This window comes from Cyrtonyx montezumae, unplaced genomic scaffold, assembly GCF_038088225.1.
Source record: "Cyrtonyx montezumae isolate F1298 unplaced genomic scaffold, pur_monq_1.0 scaffold_3, whole genome shotgun sequence".
Taxonomy (NCBI): Eukaryota; Metazoa; Chordata; class Aves; order Galliformes; family Odontophoridae; genus Cyrtonyx; species Cyrtonyx montezumae.
Genome location: NW_027072034.1, coordinates 112199723 through 112219230, shown reverse-complemented (window position 1 = coordinate 112219230; position 19508 = coordinate 112199723). Strand labels below are relative to the sequence as shown.

The window sequence follows — 19508 nt, the reverse complement described above, 5'->3', positions numbered from 1 at the left end:
CAGAATTAACACAGAAAGAATCTTTCCTTTCAAATAAAACCATTTCCTGAATTGAAAGGGTTTTCTGAATCAGGAACTTCCTTTTTTTCTCCACTCTCATAGGAATACTGCAGATGAAATGCTGCAGTACTGTCTCTGCTAATGTCAGTCCCCCCAGGCACAAATGTGGGCTCAGACATTCCCTCTAAACCTGCTAGGATGGAAATATATTCGTGGATTTGCATGAGTAGCCAAGGAGCCTCTGCTAGGCCAGATCAGTTTGCGAGTAGTTTCCTTCAGTGATGTGAGCTCATGCAATGTGGTCGGAGGGATGAGGCGGAGCCACAGGGCAACCCGCCCGCCTCATGCTGCTGCAATTTTGGTTGCTAGCTCCAAGTTGTTTCAGTTCTGTGAAGCATCTGATCAAGCTGAAGGCAAGGAGGAGCACAGCATTTGTGGAAAATACATTAGGCCATTCAGGATGGACTTTTGTCCTGCTGGTAAGACTTCACCATCTTTTGTCTTGTTTTCTGTGGGGGCTGTGCATCCATTTTAATGGGGTAGAGCACACCCTGAAATCCCAGTAGTTGGAGTGGATGCTGGAGCCGGAGTCAGGAGGAAGGAGATGTTGGAAGATCCCTGGTGGTACAGCTAATTGCTTGTTAGCCTTGAGCTGCATATTTTTACTTGTTCTCTAATAAGCCAATTCCATTCACATAGGAGAAATTTTCCCACTGCGAATGCTCTTTGTGCTGGGGATATCTATTGCTGTGGTGCCTTGTGCTGGTGATCATGACCTGAGCTGCAGAAACAGCACAGGCGTATCAAGGGTTTTATGTGGCACCTGGATGATCACCTATAAGGTCTGGCTTCCCTTCCTACAGCTCTGGCACAGCTCACAGGCTCCTCAGCAGTGGTTCCCTGTGGCCTGCAGAAGATGGTTTGCAGAACTTCTCATACAGTTGGGTGCCCCAGTGCAACCAGATTGCTAGGCTTTTGGTGTTAGTAACCCCTCTTGCATATGCACTTGTTAAAGATAAGTGATTATACTAGGGTTCCACCACCTCCAAGTGGGCTTGCAGGGTCCCAAAACAATCTCAAAGGCAGCTGTGGCTGGGGAAGATAAGCCGCATCTGAAGAACTGAGAGATCTTGGGTTTTATTTTCCTAGTTTGGCAGATGGTAGATAAAGGAGTTCGTATCCTGCAGAGAAAGGGAGGCTTCCAGGCAGAACTTCTTCTGCCTCATGACTGAGGAAGCTCCATGTGTCTGTATGTCTGAGCAAATGAATTGGACAGAGGGAGAGGTTTGGATATGGGCTCAATAAGCACCAGGAAGAAAAGGGATGACTCTTCTGTGACTCATCCTCTGTCCTGGCTGCTCTTGTGTACACAATGTAGAAAAGAGAGAGGTCCTACTTGGATAAACAAGGAAAGCACATGAAAAAAACAGCATGCCAGCCTTGCTTGCCAGGGAAATTGGTAGGAGCAGTGGAAGCAGAGTTTTTACAGGCATCTGGCTTTGCGTGTTTGCGGAGGCAGTTCTCTTGAGAGCAGCTGGCCCTCACTATCTGAAAGAAATGGTGGACCAAGTTACTGCAGGACCAACTGGGCAGGAGAAGGTGGATTACTTTATACAGATGGTCTTTCGCTCAAGTTACGTATTAACAAGCTATTTGTCTTAAAAATTACACACTGTGCTAGTACAATGGGATCCTGCTGAGGGACAGTGTGGATTTGCTCAGCACTGGCTGATGAACAACAGAAATTGCTCTCCACATCTTTGCCTCTAGCTGGAATGTGCAAATTCTACCTGTGTGAGGTCCTTCTTGATTTTTTTTCTGGCACAGGCTGGCAGAGAACTGAGGATTGGCTGCAGGAGGGAGACAGGTTGTGCTGGAGGGAACTGGGGAACTGCAGGGCTTTCTGCTACCAGCCTGGCAGTAGTATTGGTGATAGCCTCCAGTGGAGATGACACAAAAGCCATATTAAAAAAAAAAAGTCATGGAAATTCAGGTGAAATTCCCATACCAGACAACCTCATTCAGGCAGAAGGTGCCCACCAGAATGCTCAGCTTATGTGTTGTTTTGGGTGGATGTGCCTAAACCCTTTAGCAATCACATTCAGGGCCCTGCATTGCCTTGTAAATCGGCCTGTGCTGTCATACTCTGTGTGGGTAGCATGTAGATGTTCAGTATCCATTCTACAGACAGAGCCATCTGTGATAACCTTCCTCTGCTATTTCTGCAGCCTATCCTTCAGCCCTCCTATGTGCTCATGTCCCACTCCAAATGCTAGATGCTCTTGCATATATTTTTACCTGAGATTGAGGGTCTCACTTCGAATGTGGGCCACTCTGGACAGCTCATGTCAATGCAAAATGAATTCAGCACCACAGTATTCTTTGCTGGCCACATGAGCACCTAGACTTCAGGGTAATTCTGTCCTGCCCTCCAGATAGGGAGGCTGAGGGCATCGGTCACCACAACTGGACTTGAAGTCTGTGTTTTGTTTCAAGAGACAGCACTAAAAATGCAAGGCTGTGCAATTGAGGAATGATCAGCTCTTTGTATCTGAGAATGCTCTGAGATGGGAGAAGGAACCTAAAAAGTGGGTGTGAGTCCCACATGTGCTATGCTCGTGTGCTATCCTTTCAACACTGGCTCTCTGAAAATAAATTCCAAGCAGGAATTTCAGGTCCTTTCAGTGGAGGTTGCCAGCTGGTATTGATATTGTGAGCTGGGCATGGGCCAGAAGACTGCAGAGCTGGTTGGGGTAACAGCATCCCCCTGAAACCTGTGGGTGTTTTTTCTTTGCACCGGTGCATGTTGTTCACCAGCATGAAATTTCCCTTGTGCACAGAACGCTAAAAAGGGCTATGTCCTTTGTCCTGATCTAGTCCTAGAAAGAAGTGGAACTTGCTGGTACTGAGGTCTTCGACGACTCTGAAGCCATTCCTCAGCGTTCTAGTGCAGGGCTGAATTCCCTCGGCATTGCACAGTTTGGGAGTGAGCCCGATTTGCACAGAACTTCCCTCTCCTGCTGGTGTGGCTCATTTCGAAAGCGGAGAAGGAAGGAGAGGCAAAGCAGTCTGCTCCTGTTCTCTGCTTCTCGCCCAGCTGCCCCTGCAGTTTTCTGTGCCTTACTGTGGACAGTTCCCCAAACGAGTTTTTTGCATTCACTTCCCCTAATTATAGACCCCGATGCTTTCACTAATCTTGACAAAGAGCCTCAAAATAACCTTGAGCAGAGTGCTAGGCCTCCTGTTGGGGAGCAGAGTAGCACACAGGAATGTTTTTCTGAAGAAATCAGAGACTTAGTTTAGGAAACTTAAGAAACCTTACAAGGACTTTTTCTACACTTTAGTTTAAATTGCTCTGAAATTTTGCTTCATGTGTTATTTTCATTTATATTTCACTCTGTCTTATTTATCTGTCACTTGATTCCCTCACCCTCTACATGACTTACCTGTATTTTCTCCCCCAACACGGTCTTTCCTGTACATTTCTCACTCTAACTCACCAGGCAGGTGAATCACTTAGGGTTTTCAGGTGTCCAGGAGGAAGGGGTCAAAGTTATTTACAGTCTCCGTGGGGGTCATGCAAGTGAGATGGTGCCCTCTGGGAGGCTCAGGTCGCTTCGAGATGTGTTAGGGTGCTTCAGTTGACATGGAACAACTGAAGCAAAGCAACCAGACACCACAGCCTCTGTGCGTGGGGTGGGGGGAAAGGGAGGTTTCTCAGGTAAATCCTGCTGCAGTAATACAGCACAAAGGGTCTGAGTGAGAATTTGACAAATAATCACCCCAGTGACTCTATAATTATCAGACTCTATAGTGGTGAGGGAGATAAAGCTGGAGAGGTTGAGTCTGGCATCATCTTCTGCAGTCTGAAGAGCTATTGGAGACATAAAATAAGCTGAAAGTCCAAATTCTGCTCATAGGCAGGATTGACATTCTAGGGGAAGTCAGCAGCCTGCCTAACAAGCAGCAAAGCCACTGAATGGGGGATTGTGTACTTTTTTTTCCCCTCTCACATTCAGGTTTGACTGTTGTTTGCCGCTGTGTCCCACGGGTTTTCTTCTCCTCTTGACTGGCTGAAGCAGCAGTCAGCTTCTTTCAGCTCCTCATGAGGGCTCTTTGCAGAGCTGGGAGGGAAGATGGGCAGTTCCCATCCCTCTCTTCATAGTGGCTGCTGGCCCAGTGCTTTCCTTTCAGAGTTGCCGTGGCCTCTCCCTGTGGCTGCAGGAGGGACGGGGCACAGCCTTGTGTGACTTAGCACGTGGAAACCCAAACTAACAAAAGAATAGGGAGAAGACCAGGTTTGGGGATGGTAGGTCTATCTGAGCCATTGTGGATGTGGCAGGAAAGAACCACACGGACTCAAAGATGACTACCTTTCTCCTCTTTTCCTTTGTCTGCCTTGTCTTGTTCCTTCCTCTTTTTCCCCACTCATATTTATAGCATTTGTTTTGCATGTGAGTGCCACACTAAGACAATTTCCAAGACACTTGGTGCCACTTCCTCTTTTCCCAGGAAGATGAGAGGCCCAGGGGATTTTGGCTTATGAAACAGCACAGCAGGACATCCAATAATGATGTGACTTCCTGGGAAAGCTTTGTCTCTCAGTATTTAGGATCCTAACTGCAAGTTGTGCAGTGAGCTCCCAGCAGCAACGTCGCCCTCAGCCTGTGTGTGTCCCCTGTATTTTCCTGGGGCTTACCATCTGCTGTGCCTCTCTGTGTCTGCAGCCTCCTCATTCTCCTTGCTAAAGAGGTTGTACTTCAGCAGGATTATATTTAGCAGCAGTACTGTCACCCCAATTCTTCTAGGCCTTTTATGAATCATGTTGTGGTCTCTTTGACTCTGTTATCTGTTTGACTTCCTGTGCATTACAAGGAAGCCTGTTCACATTTCTGTATTGTCTGTAATCCACGGGGGGGAGGAGAGCAGAACAACAGCCTCCCACAGATGCTTCTTCTTCAGCAAGGCTTTCATCCCCTAGACCCTGTCCTCAAACTTGAAAGTCCTCAATTCTCTTTCTTGAGCTGTTTCTGACTCTAGCTGTGGTGGATCAATCAATGAAGCTAGTGTTTCTTCATGGGAGGTTTGGATGTAGATGGACTACTTAGGTCACAGCTTTCTTGTACTAGAGGTCTTGTACTTGAGGTGACTGACACAAAAACCACCAAAGAGCATTTGGTAAAGCCTCTTTGTTGCGCTTGCAATGAGTAAAATGGTTTGTGTAGGCAGGTGGGTTGCTTCAGGGTTAGATCAGAGGGCTACTAGCAGAGGGGATGGCTATGAGGTGGGGTATATGGGGCTGCTGCTGGCTCTGGACTGAGAATCATTTGCAAGACAAAGCTCAGGTTCACTGGTTACAGCAGCAGGGAGCATAGATGCTGAAGCACAGATATCAAAGCTACTGAGGCACTGAGAGATTGTGGGGTGGCTCTTCCTGTGATACGTTGGCATCAACTATTCTCACAGGCATCTGTTTGCCCTTCCAGGGTCATCTGACCTGAGTGAGGCTGAAGAGGCTGAAATAGAGACAATAAGACAGCACAGAGAGGAACTCTTGGAGGACATTAAGGTAAGGACCATCCTGTTCCTTCCATCCTTCTTCGCCTTCCTTGTCTTCAACCAAGGAGTCTCTACAAATAACAATCTAGGCCATGCAGAAGTGCTTCTGCACAGGGGATATTTCCTCTAGCATGATCCAACTTGAATTCTGAGCTTCCAGCTGCCCGGACGTATTTGCCACCAGCACTCATTAAACCTGTTGTACTCTCTGCTGCAGGACTCATCAACCACCGTAATGGGGTATTTGAGAAGGGGATGGCAATTCATCAACAGGGGTGAGCTGGGATTGCATATTTGGGATAAAGGAAGCAAGTATGACTTTACTAAATCATACAGGCAGGGATTTGACTCAGAACTTACAACTATTCCAAATTATCAGTTACTTTATAATTACATATCAGTTCTAGTCATCTGCTGCATCCCTCTGTGATTTTTAATTTTTTGTTTTGTTTGTAGACCTGGCCAAATCACTTTTGAAAGCTGTGATGGATGCTCCTTCAGCACAAACTTCTGTGGCTGAACTTGCTTTTCTTCTTTTCCTGTAGCAGACTCAAACACCACTTCACTGATTCCTAAAGAGCCTGAAAATGACAAATGGAAAACCATTTAGTAATATCGCATCGTATCCACATTATACATGGTGCTGGACAGCTTTTTCTCTTCTGCTTCCATTAGCACGAAATGTGCACTATCATCTTGCACTGATTTTTTCCACAACATGAGGAGGTCCAGACACCTGGGGAATGACTGCAATATTTCTTTACATAAAGAATTAAGCCGAATTATCTGTGAATTCTCACGCTTCCAGACTTAGCATCCCTGCTGCAAAAACAGAAAGGAGTCTTGTATCTTCTTTCAAGGATGCATATGCATGGGATTTGCTTGTGCACAGTTTTCATCTTTTCAGTTTTCAGGATGGGCAGTGGGCACTGTGGGAGGCAGGATATTTGAACACAAATACAATATTTTTTTAACCTACTCTGAGCACAAAAAAAAAGGATACTGGACTACACTGACCCTTATTCTAAAACCCAAAGCTGTTAACTAATAGAGCATGCATTGTCCACTGGAACAGAGTGAGTGTAGGCAAAAGTGCACCTAGAAGTAGAAATTTTTTACCGGGTAGATTTCTTCATAAAGTATTTAGTGATACTCTTTATCAAATAAAGACTTGAGAGGTGGTTCTGTTAAGAGAGAAGGAAACAGGCTGAATCAAATCTTACCTATTATGGAGAGAAAAAAGTGACATTTGTGTGACATTTATGCAATATCTAAAGCTTATTAAGGAACACTTTCAGCTCGGGCAGGCTGATGAAACAAAATGGGATGAAAGTAAGAGCAAAACTTTAAAGCTGTGGGATATTGGAGAATTTCATGGTTTCTCTACCAGGATTCATATCACAGCTGCATCTTCACTCCTAGATGAGACTAGTTTAGACACATAACCCTTCTTCCCCTTCCTATTCTGGCTTGCTAAAGAAATAATTTGAGCGATTCCTGGAAGAGACATGAAGAAGCACTCTGGCTCTGAGGGGAACCCAAACTGCAGAAGGAAAACAAGGAGGTGCACAAATCTTGGTTTCCTTGGTAACACAGAACATCCAGCCAAGAAGGCTACCATCTTTTATGGACCTAAAGGAAACAGTTGGCTCTTAAAATTGTTTTTGCCCTCCTCTGTTCTTTCTCCATCGGAAGACAGATAGCTGGTATTGAGTGATAGGAGCATTTGAAACTGTATTTCACAGCTTGGCCACTTCAGATCCACACTGACCTCCCTGGTACCACTTCCTCTTTCCTGGATGTGTAGCCAGGCTGTGTAAAGCAAAATCTAGAAGGAAATATGCATGGTGGAGTGTCATATCTGACATTGTTTGAAGAATTGAAATGAACGTTGAGTTGAATTCTCTAACTCCAGGCTAACTGAGCTTGATTTTCCAGCCCTCAATGACAGTAGATACAAGAATATCCTCTGCACTTCTCTCCTACTTCTTTCAGCTGGATTCCAGTTTTGATGTGCAAGATCACCTCAGAGCAGTGCATATTTCACAGACATCCTTGGCTTGTCCTGGACAGCTGGCCTTTTCCCTATGATGGAGGGATGAAATAAGATAGGCTTTGTACATCTGCTGTTTTACCTTTCACTGCATTCACCCTCTTGATATTTCTTTTGCAGAAGCTAAAAGAAGAGATTGCACAAGTGTTTGCAGAGATTGAGGGCTTCCAAAATGCAGAGGAAAGGCAAGAGGCAGACCAGAACCCTGGTGAGAGGACCGGGTAAGTGGGACTAGTAAGTATTCCTTTATTTCCAAAATCTCCATCTTAGTGTTGGGAAAACAGGAGCCCTAATGGAATTCTTATTACAACAAAGGCAGGAAAATGAGGCTAGGAATGCTCTTCTGCTCTCTGAGATTTCTCTTTCTTCCTGAACAGACACCCACCCGATATCTGAGTTGCCATGTGAGTGTTCTAAGTGAAACATGGCCCTGTATTCTAAGTTTGGCTTTTCTTCTTTATGTTTGTAGCAAACTATCACAGAGGGATAAACTTCTGTCCATGGGTCGGAAGAAATTTAACATGGATCCTGAAAAGGTAGGATCTGCTCAATCCAAATTTGAGGATACAGCTGTGAGATAGAGTTACTGTTGAGTATTGATCCCACCCATACCGAAGGAGCTATTTCCATGGACTGTGGGGCTGGTTTCCTATCTCACTAAGGCTCCAGTCAGTAGACCTTCTTTCCTATTTCTGAATTACATATTTTGATAAGATCAATCTGTGTTGCCTCCCCACATCATATGTCTGTAGGGGTCTATAGAGAATTTCATCAGATGCGACCTAAAACTAAGAGAAATAAAGGGAGGGTGGCTTAATACTGTCAATGTGTCAAAAGAGCTAAATATTCTTCAGCCCATCTCTTCTTGACTGTGTGAGGGTAAAAATTTCTATAATCGTAGAATCATTAAGGTTGGAAAAGACCTCTAAGATAATCTTTTCCAACCATCGACCTATCACCAATATTACCTACTAAACCATGTCCCTTAGTACCATATCTACTTTTTCCTTAGATACCTCCAGGGATGGTGACTCAACCAGCTCCCTGGGCAGCCTGTGCAAATGCAGCACCGCTCTCTGAGAAAAAAAGTCATCTTAACATCCAACCTGAATCTCCCCTGACACAAATTGAGGCCATTACCTCTTGTCCTATCCCTATTACCAAAAAGAAAAGGTGGACCCCCACCTTAACACAACCTCCTCTCAGGTCATTTTAGAGAGCAATAAGATCTCCCCTGAGCTCCTCTTCTCCAGACTGAACAGCCTCTTTTCTCCAGCCTCCCTCAGCCTCTCCCCATCAGATTTGTGCTGCAGACCCCTCACAGCTCCGCTGCCTTTCTCTGGACACGCTCCAGGGCCTCCATGTCTTTCTGGTAGTGAGGGGCCAGGCAGCACTTGAGGTGCAGCCTCACCAGTGCTGAGTACAGAGGGACAGTCACCTCCCTGCTCCTGCACTATTGCTGATACAAACCAGCATGCCCTTGGCCTTGGCCATTTAAGCACACTGCTGGCTCATGGTTGACGAGCTGTTGACTAATGCCTCCATATCCTTTTCCACCACTTGGCTTTCCAGCCAATTTGCCCCAGTCCAGTAATGTTCCATGGGGTTGTTGTGACCGAAGTACAAGACCTGGCATTTGGTCTTGTTGAAGCTCATATAGTTGGTCTCAGCTTATCAATCTAGATTATCCATATCCCTCTATAGGGACTTCCTACCCCCAGGCAGATCAACACTTCCGCCCAACTCAGAGTCATCTGCAAATTTACTCAGAGTGCCCTCAATCCTCTCATCCAGATCATCTGTAAAGATATTAAATAGGGCAGGCTCCAGTACTGACCCTGGGGAACAGGTCACCACCTGGATTTAACTCCATTCACCACCAAACTCTGGGACCATCCATCTATCCAGCTTTTTAACCAGTGAAGAGTACACCTGTACAAGCCACAGGCTGCCATCTTCTCCAGGAGAATACTGTGGGAGGCTGAGTCAAAGGCTTCATTAAAATCTAGGTAGAATACAACCACAGCCTTTCCCTCATCCTCTAGGTGGGTCACCTGGTCATGGAAGAAGATGAGGACCTGTTTTTCATGAACTCATGCTGGCTAGGCCTCATCTCCTGAGTGTCCCACATGTACTGTGTGACTGTGCTCAAGCTGATCTGCTTCATGACCTTTTCCAATACCAAGGTCAGGCTGACAGGCCTGTAGTTCTCTGGATCCTCCTTCCAACCCTTTTAGATGAGCATCTCTCATTAGCAAATCTCCAGTTGTCTGGGATCTCCCCAGTTGATGGACTGCTGATAAATGATGGAAAGCAGCTTGGCAACCTTCTCCTCCACCTTCCCCAGCACTAAGTTGCCTCTGTTCTGGAAGTAGTTTTGGTTTTGTTAGTGCTGGTTAGTGAACGTAGATCTTCCACTTTTCTGAGGCTCTTACCAATGAGATCTAGACTCTGTAGCCTTCAGCAGAAACCTCTAAATCAGACTGAGTAGAAAGGATATGAGAAAGACAGTTTCTTCTTCATTCCTCCTCACTGGTGGATCATTTTTTGAACTCTGTAAAGAAAAACCACAGTCTGAAGTGAACAATTGCTGATTGTTAGCTAACCACAGCTATCATTGTGGATGGCTGCTGGTCTGAGTGAGAGCTTTACATGCCTCCCTGCTGAGACCTTCCTTCTAGATGCCTTCCCCAGAGCATTCACTGCACCTGGAGTGCATGTTAGCCCCTGGACATTGCTCTGCCAGTGGGAACTGCCTTTGAGCACTGATAACAGTACATCCAGATCATGTGAGAGAAGATTTCCTTTTTGTCTTTCTGTCTGACCTTGGTTTGAGGCCCCAGAGGCATCTCTTTCCATGGCACTTTGCCATGCCATATAGAAATGCCTGAACGAATCCTGACCCCAAACCATTTTAGCATTATTAGTTCAGTGCTGATCAGCCTGGTCAAACTGCTGTACTATGTTCCTGTATTGATTTTAGTTTAGAACAGGCACACACAGATCTGTTTATTGCTTCCGATTTGGTAAATAACTAGAGTCTGGTAGGTCTCACAATGCAGGGAACTTTCTTTGTCCCTGCTGAAGGTTATGTTTTATCTAGGCAAGGCTGATGAAATGAGTTCCCATCTCCAAGCGCTCAGGGTAAGTTCCTGAGGCTACAGGAGATAAACACCAGTAATACAGCTGAACAAAATCTTCTGGGAGAAACATTCTGGAAAATGGAGCTCCACCATCACTGCAATAATTTGCAAAATTAAACTGATCTAACTGAAAATTCATCTGGGGAAAAGGAAGGAAAATGGTGTGGAGAAATCTCCCAAACATTTCAATTTCTTCTTTTGAGACTGATTTTTCTTTGGGGCATTTTAGAAATAGCTTCTTATATATTACAAGGCAAAGTGAATTGATTCTGCTGAAGTAGAACATTTTGATATATCTAAAACAATATTCATTCCTTTACTGTATTTTGTGAGGAGAATTGCAATGTGGTCTGGAGAATTGCAGTGTTTCTAGATATTGCTCTTAAGCTGAATAAAAGCTCAAATTTTTGTGACTTTGAAAATGATGGAATCCTCTCTAAAATAAAATGTTGGCTGTTTGCACAACCTGGTTCAGACTCTCTATCTTCCTTAAAAAACACATTCTGCCCTTGTTGGCTTGGGAGAGTGGAGTTTACCAGATTGCTGACTTTTGTGTTGTGTGGCTTACAAAAAAATTTAAAAAAAAATAGTTATATTATCTCAGGCCTACATTTTGTCTGAATATCTTTTTTGATAACATCTTATTTTCAAACAGTTTTTTTTTCTTTATGTTTCTATGGTAAAACATGACTTCTAGGGACGTAACTCTGAGGTATTTTGATCAAGAATGTTAAAATGAACTCTTTACTTAAAATCTACCTGGCTTTTTGAACTTTTGACCTACACTGCCCTTTTCTGTTTGCTTGAATTTCCAGTTCAGTGAAACATTTGTCCAACTGAGATGAACTGAGAATGATACCAGCCCAACACAGTAGATAAAAATGGTGGCAGTAAGGTGGAGAAAATGACTGTGGTCTTCCATGGAGGGGCTGAGGGGTAACAGGAGACAATATCAACAAAGCTAACGAAGTCTGACATTAGGGTATTAAAGTTCTAATTTCACACCAACACAAAGATCAGTCTTTGTTGTCTTGCTTCTCCTCCCCCAGGGTATACAGTACCTGATTGAGCAGCAGCTGTTGTCCTCAGACCTGCAGGAAATTGCCAAATTTCTCCACAAGGGTGAAGGCTTGAACAAGACAGCCATTGGAGATTACCTGGGTGGGAGGTAAGAAACCTAGCTGAGATAAGGAGGTCCTTTGGATTCCCTGTTCTCCCTAGTCCCTCTCAGCCACCATTTTAGATGGCCCTTGGCAGATGCTGAGACTGAACATGACCTCACACTACTGTGGGCTGGGTGAGCAGTGCACAGAGGGAGATGTCTTTTGGAGTGTAGCTAAGGCTGGCAGCATGGGCTACCTGTCTTTCCATCTATACTGGAGTCAGTCTTCTCAGACAAGAGTGGTACCCATGCACCTTGATTTCTTGCTGGTTGAGAGGAAAGGGAATCTGGGAGGGAGCAAGATGTATGTGATCACACCAAGGAGCAAACAGAGCAGGGACAAAATTCTCTCCTGACCTTTTCCATCTCTCCTCTCCCAGAGACTCCAAAAACATTCAGATTCTCCAAGCCTTTGTGGCCTGTCACCAGTTTGCCAACCTCAACCTGGTGCAAGCACTAAGGTGAGTGTTCAAGAAGTAACAAATGGAGCAGGAGCCCATTCAGCCACTGGGTCTTACCACCCAGGGAGGGCATGAAAGCACCAAATGGGATCAGGCTTCCCAAGGCCATGCTGTGTGTGTTGGCTCTAGGCTATTTGTCTGTGAAGTGTTAACACAACTTTCCCTGATGGACCTCTTTCATGGTCTTATAAATGGACTAGCCATGTGCAGAGAAAGTCAGGTGGGTCATCATGATTTCAATGGATGGTGGGGACAGGGTAAGTTAGTTTTGTTGCTGTTTTTTTGTTGTTGTTTTGGTGTTTTTTTTACTAGGAAATACATTAGCCCACAGCGTCCATTATGTCTGTAACAAAGTGTCTCCATCTTAAAGCATCCTGTTCTCTTTAGGCTGCCTTTGGGCAGGGCTTTTTCTCTTGAGGTCCCTGATACTTTGCAGAACGCTCACCTCTCTAGGGAAGCAAAGCCATGATTTACATGATGCTTAGCTCTGCTTCTTTTTAGAATGTTGGAGGGTGAGCTTAGGGAATTTTTAGAGAAAGGAGCAGATCTTCTGCTTCACGTGCCGCATTGCTTCCCTGCTGCAGTGAGGTAATTTCCTTTATTTCCATGGTGTTTCGTGGGCTGAGGGAAAGGATAAATACTCCTTGTACACAATCTGACTAACTCTCTGGCATGCTGCTCCTGCTAGACAGTTCCTGTGGAGCTTCCGGTTGCCTGGGGAAGCACAGAAAATTGATCGCATGATGGAGGCCTTTGCCAACTGGTACTGCAAGTGTAACCCAGGAGTATTCCAGTCCACAGGTATTTATAGGGAAAAGAAAGCCTATAAAGCAAAGATCCACTCTGTGCTAGAGAGAAGAGCCTTCCTTTCCCAATCGCAGTGCATAGAAAGCCACAACTGGAAGTGTGGATTCTGTCTTTCATGTTCCCATACCTGAAGTTAAAGGAGGCAGACTAGAACTTTCCAGTAGGCTGAGGGCCTTCTTTCTCCTACTGTGCTTCACCCCACCCCAACAGGGAGTAGGCTGTGTGAAGTGCTCCCAGCCCCACATGAAATACATCTCATTACAGCAAGGACAGCACTTACAGACACAGGTCTGTAGAAACTTTCCTTGCTAGCAGTGCTGATACCTGACCAGACCTACCCAAACTGACTACTGTGGAATCACCTCCACCATAGGAGATCAATTCTCCCCAAGCCCTGTCTGACTCTCTTACACCTGGTAGAGGGGAAATCTCCCTGTTCCTCCTACATCTGAGAGGTTGAAGCTCTTCACTAGTAACTGGAAGCCAAGTAACCTGTTAGCATGTGGATTGATCTGCTCTCTAAGAAAAATGCCATCAGTCCTGGTTTTCTTTCTCATTGACAGATACCTGTTATATACTCTCCTTTTCTATTATCATGCTTAACACCAGCCTGCACAACCCTAATGTGAAAGACAAACCCCCCTTTGAAAGGTTTGTGTCCATCAACCGAGGCATCAATGATGGAGCAGACCTGCCAGAAGAGCTCTTAAAGGTAAGAAAGGCTCTGATCTCCCATTTTATCATCAGTCCCTATTTTATCTCTGGGTCACAGTCCAAAGTGAACCTAAGGTCCATTGATCTCAGTGTAATATAAGGCTATTGGCTTTCTGCCCTATAAGGGGGAGAGCTGCTTGAGGAAAATGGTATAAAAAAGAAGCTGGAAAACATGAAAAATGCTTTGGAGAGTGGCTGCAGACATGCTTGTTGGTGAGGTTATGTAGCAAGAGAGACATTCAAGGAAGAGCAGTGAATGGTGGTAGCCCTCTACACAGGGTCAAGTGTAGAATCCTGCACCTGAGGAGGAATAACCACATGCATCAGTACAGGTCAGGGGCAGGCCTGATGGAAAGGAGCTCAAGAAGAAGGACCTGGGCATCCAGGTGGACAACAAGACGGCCATGAGCCAGCAGTGTACCCTTGTGGGCCAGAAGGCCAATGGTATATTAAGGTACATTACACAAAAGCATGCCCAACAGGTAGAGGGAATTGATCATTCCCTCTCCTCTGCCCTGCTGAGACCACATCTGGATTAATGTGTCCAGTTCTGGGCTCCCCTGCTCAAGAAAGATTGGGAACTTCTTGAGAGAGACCAATGAAGGGCCACCAAGATGATGGGACCTGGAGCATCTCCCTCATGAGGAATGGCTGAGAGCCCTGGAACTGTTCTGTCTGGGGAGGAGAAGGCTGAGGGGGGATCATATCAATGGTTATATGTATCTCATTGGTGGGGCCAGGCTCTTATGAACAGTGCCCAGTGACAGCACAAGGGGCAGTGGGCACAAAGTGGAACACAGGAAGTTCCATACAAACATCAGAAGAAGCTCTGAGCATGACAATGCACTGAAACAATCTGCTCAGAGAGGTGGTGGAGTCTCTTCTGAAGATATTCAAAACTTGGCTGGACACTTTCCCATGCAACCTACTTTAGGGAACATACTTTAACAGGGACTTGAACTAGGTGATTCCCTGAGGTCCCTTCCAACCCTTACAATTCCGTGATTCTGTGTTTTTAAGTGTGTCTGTGTGTGAGAGAAACAGATATTTTGACTTTGTGTGAGAAGACATATGGAAAGAGAGACTCATACAGGACCACAGTGTTTGTGTATGAGAAGACACAACCACAACCACTACATGTCCCAGCTTACTCTACTGTTCTCATCAGTCAAGACAACAGAGCCTGACCTCTTTTGCACCACAATATATCTGTGCAAGTAGCACCGCCAAACCCAAAATGAGTGCCAGAGGCTCTTAGAACACCTCTTCCAGCATCTTTAAAGCTCTCAGCAGTCCATACCATCTCTGATCCCAGAGGATGAAGATGCAGAAGGGAGATAGATGCAGGAGACACTGCTGTTATCAAAGCTGGAGCTATCAGCTTCCCAGGGCCTCAGCAGGCACAGGGACATAGAATCCAGCACCTTCAAGGAAGGTGTTGGAAAACACCTTCAAGATCATCAGCTCTAAACGTCTGGGCTGTGTGAAATACGTCTTCCTAAGGTCACGCAGATGCATGCATTGGTCTTTGCACAGCAGAATGTTTGGTTATTGGATGATGCACCACAAACCCAGGGCCTAAATAGGGCTGCAGTCACTGTCACCCCCCTCCCACCCCTCCAACTTCCTTGTTGCTGCCTCGTTATACCCACATCTGTCATCATGTGACATGCTATGGTCAGTCACTGCTGCCAGTCCTGATAGTATTACAGAGTTTCAGAAACGGGTTTCTATTATTTTTGACTCAGACTGCAGAAAAAAAAAGCTTGCAGTCACCCTTGAAACATTTTGGGGTGTACACTGGGGGCTGTTGAGAACTAATGCTCACTGCTCCCTCCTCTCCCCATTCACCCACCTGCCTCTGTGTAGAGTAATGAACCAGATGGATATGAAATGGTTGTGTACAACTTTCGTCAGAAATTTTTCATTCTTTCTTTTTATTTTCTCTTTCTCTTCTTGATCCAATGCTCTGGTGCAGAATCTATTTGACAGCATAAAGAACGAGCCATTCTCTATACCAGAAGATGATGGGAATGATCTCACACATACTTTCTTCAACCCTAACCGTGAAGGCTGGCTCCTGAAATTAGGTCAGTGGAAGGCTCCCTCTAACTCCTCGGGATTCCTCACCTTCATACCTCCCTCCCAGCACAAATTTCCCCCAGAGATCCACTCAGGCATCCAAAACTCATCCTGGCACCAGCATCTCCAGTGTCCTTCATCTGTTGCGGTGGGCTGAGGCTGACACCTGCTGTTGAAACCAGCTGCCTGCTCTCTCCTCTCAGCCCCATTCCTACAGAGTCTCTCTGTTAATAAAATAAATAAATAAAAAGAAAAAAAGATATCCTTCCCCTCTCCCCATCCCTAGCCTCGTCACAGCAAAATCTCTCAGTGTCCACCATATGGTGGTGAATACCACTGGTACTCTGATGGTAGCTACCATGGTATTCTCCTGGGGAGTGATCCACAGGGAGAGCATGCCTGTGTGTGTGTAGAGTAGGGTTGGGGGAAGGACAGCAAAGAGTGGGACTAACGGATTTTGAACCTCACTGCCTTTAGGAGGACGTGTGAAAACCTGGAAACGTCGTTGGTTCATTCTGACTGCTAACTGCCTGTACTACTTTGAATATACCACGGTAAAGGCTGAATTCTAGATTGTGAACTTGCCCTGGGTGGTTACAAGCCTCTGAGGGGCCAGGGAGGATAGGGGGTAGGTAAGTCTGCCCCATACTGACAGTCTGAGTTCAGGCGTCCTTCCTCTCCTAGACCATTCCCTTGGCTCTGGTCTGGAGAGAGTCTGAGCACTGAAGCTGTTGCTGAGATCTCTTGCTATCTAAGGACCCCATAATGTAAATGCAGGGGTCTCCACAGGCACACGCTGCTCCTCTTCTATGAAGGCACACATGCTGAAGAAATCAGAGGGGCTGTGCCAGAGGTGTATGGACCATGTTTGATGTTAACTCCTGTTTCTTTGGCTGCAGGACAAAGAGCCTCTGGGCATTATCCCCTTGGAGAACCTATCAGTCCGGAAGGTGGATGACCCCAAAAAGCCAGTAAGCCTCCATTGCTTAGTATTCTGCCAACATCTGGTCAGTGGGAAGAGAAGGTGCTCACATGCTGGTGAAGGCTGAGGTGGCTCTGGGAAAAGGGAGTAGTGGAGAAGAACTGTTTCCCAAGCCTGTGCTTCTCAAAACAAAGGTGCCAAACTGTCTTGGAACCCACTCTAAACACAGCTGTATTTCAACAGACAACAACTGGTATGAGAGCCATCCTGTTACTGGCTTCATTGTACATGTGCATGTGTATATTGGAAAAGATGAGTATGCAGAGTTGGCTTCTACATATTTTGCACCAGGTGATGTGGGTTTAGCTCCTCCTCTAAAACTCTCCATAACGATTTACACTATGTGAATTCCAGGCAGTGCTTTAGGGTTAGGAAACATTCCCAGAAAGTGACATTTTTCCTCTGTGCATCTTCCATTATGGCATGAGTTTGGGAGAAGTGCCGTTTGTCTTTGTGGTAGCAGACAGAAGAGAGGATGCTGTGTCTACCCAAAAAGGGAAGATATTTTATGTATGGAGCAGGATGGCAGATCCCATAAGGTATAACTATTACTACTCCACCTCTCCATAAAACCTGTTTTCATGTCCAGCCCTTTGCAGGCGGCACGTGCTTACCTAAAAGAGATAGCTGGAAAATCTAACTCATGGGGCAATTCTTGGGGCAGGGAAGATGAGACTCTGTAGCATTTCAAAGACAGAATGCTCTTGTCCCTTTTGAAATCTCTCTGAGCCTTTCATCTATGGCTGAAAGCAACATAGATTCCTTGATCCCTCCTGTCATCTGCTGCAATTCCATTTTGTTCCCTTTCTGACAGAACTGCTTTGAGCTCTTCAATCCCAACTGCAAAGGGCAGAAGATCAAAGCCTGCAAAACAGATGGGGATGGGAAGGTGGTTGAAGGCAAGCACCAGTCCTATAAGATCTCAGCAGCTACACCAGCAGAACGTGATGAGTGGATTGAGGCAATAAGGTGAGGAGACCTAAACTGGAAGCCTGAGCCTGACAAAATATTCACATGGTTTATCTGTCGGCCAGGAAATACAGCCTGGAAAGGGGGATGAAAATAAATGTTTGTAACTTAACAACCGTTTGATGCCAAAGAGTTTCATGGTTCCTTCTGGAGAACCTCTAGCCACAGCTTTGTTCTCTGCTATTTGTGAATCTCCACTCCTACTTTTTGGTGAGCCGTTTCTCTGTACAGGTTCAGTAGGTTGTCTGTGTTGTTCTCCAGCATTAAATTCCTGCTCTTCCTCTCATTTCTGTCTATTTCCAGGACTAGCATCACACAGAATCCTTTCTATGATCTCGTCTCTGCCCGAAAGAAAAAGATTGCCAACAAAAACTGAGCCTTGACCTGGTCGCTGGCAGCAGGAAGGTGTAGTTGTTGGACAGTGTCTCTTGCATGCTAGGCACTTTCAGGGAAGAAATTTGGGAGGATTGGCTCCCTCTGCCTTCCACTTGGCATGAAGAAGACTGACAGGACAACTTACCAGATTTGCTGCTTCTCTTCCCACTCAAATGCAGAGGAGCTGGGAGCAATCCACTGAGAACTGTCAGAGCTGTGGGCACAGCACTTCCTGTGTCATAGCTCAGAGGATAATCGGCAACTGGCCTTTGGGATCCTCCATATTGCTCCAGGCATAAAGGACGGGATTTGAGACGAGACAAGAATGTCTCCAGCACATCTCCAGCCCCCAGCCAATCCCTACAGCCAGCAAGTGAGGCCTGGTTATTTTTCCTGTGAGGAACTGTGTGGACGCTCTCAGGATAACAAAGCATAGTCTGGTCGATCATTGAGTAGATCCACTGGTTCCTTCCATTGGTTTCTCTTCCATGAACAGATGGGTTGTGGTTGTGTCAAGGTGTCACTAATGTTCCAGGACTCCAGGATGAAATCAGAGCACAAAGGATGATAAGAATCCCTCTGCACAGATCTTTTCTTTGCCTCTTCCTATACCCATTAGGGCTGTAATTCTGGGAAGTCCCTGCTTGGCAGCTGAGTCACAGGTTTTAGGAAGTAATTGATGTGAGATGGAGATAGGGTGTACACTGATTGTAGAGAGGCTGCTGAGCAAAGGAAGCAGCTCTGGGTCTCTGTCTCTGTTTTGCTACTCTGGGACTGGCTATAGGTCTCCCTAGGAAAGAACCCCAAACACTCTCTCTCCTCCTGGCCGATGTTAACCCTGCAAATATTGCTTCCTTGCACGATCCAAGAGGCCCAGGATGTGTATCTGATAGGTCTGCAGCCAGAAGGCATGAAAAATCAGAGATGCATTTACATACACACACAGGCATAGGCACACAGAGGCATTCCCATCTTCACAGTTCGGTTTCACTTGAAACCTGCTGTTTTGGGCTCTTGTGTGAAGAAATAAAAGTGTCTGAAACAAGCGGAAACCTCAAGGCAACATGATTGTTATGGTGATAAAAGCAGAGGATGTGAGATAAGAGCGTCGTGTTCCTGTGCATAGCAAAGCTGTCTGAGCTCCAGCACAGCTCTGCAGTGCACCCAAGATGCAGGCTGAGCAGTGGCACCAGCAGTGGAG

At 45.8% G+C, this 19508-nt stretch overlaps 1 protein-coding gene across 2 annotated transcripts; it reads left to right on the top strand.

The window, feature by feature from the left end:
- The first annotated feature begins 310 nt into the window (after positions 1–310).
- Positions 311–18771, top strand: CYTH4 (cytohesin 4). 2 transcript variants are annotated; one of them, XM_065743020.1, is made up of 13 exons: positions 311–479; positions 5487–5569; positions 7733–7833; positions 8082–8148; positions 11805–11923; positions 12298–12378; positions 13067–13179; positions 13749–13897; positions 15878–15989; positions 16459–16535; positions 16881–16952; positions 17778–17932; positions 18236–18771. In XM_065743020.1, exons 1-13 carry the CDS (start codon positions 311–313, stop codon positions 18306–18308), a joined length of 1371 nt encoding a protein of 456 aa, XP_065599092.1. In that variant the 3' UTR covers positions 18309–18771. The 2 variants fall into 2 exon arrangements, with proteins under 2 accessions (XP_065599092.1, XP_065599093.1); XM_065743021.1 differs by lacking the exon at positions 311–479 and having other exon boundaries at positions 5490–5569; positions 7733–7846.
- The last annotated feature ends 737 nt before the right edge of the window (positions 18772–19508 follow it).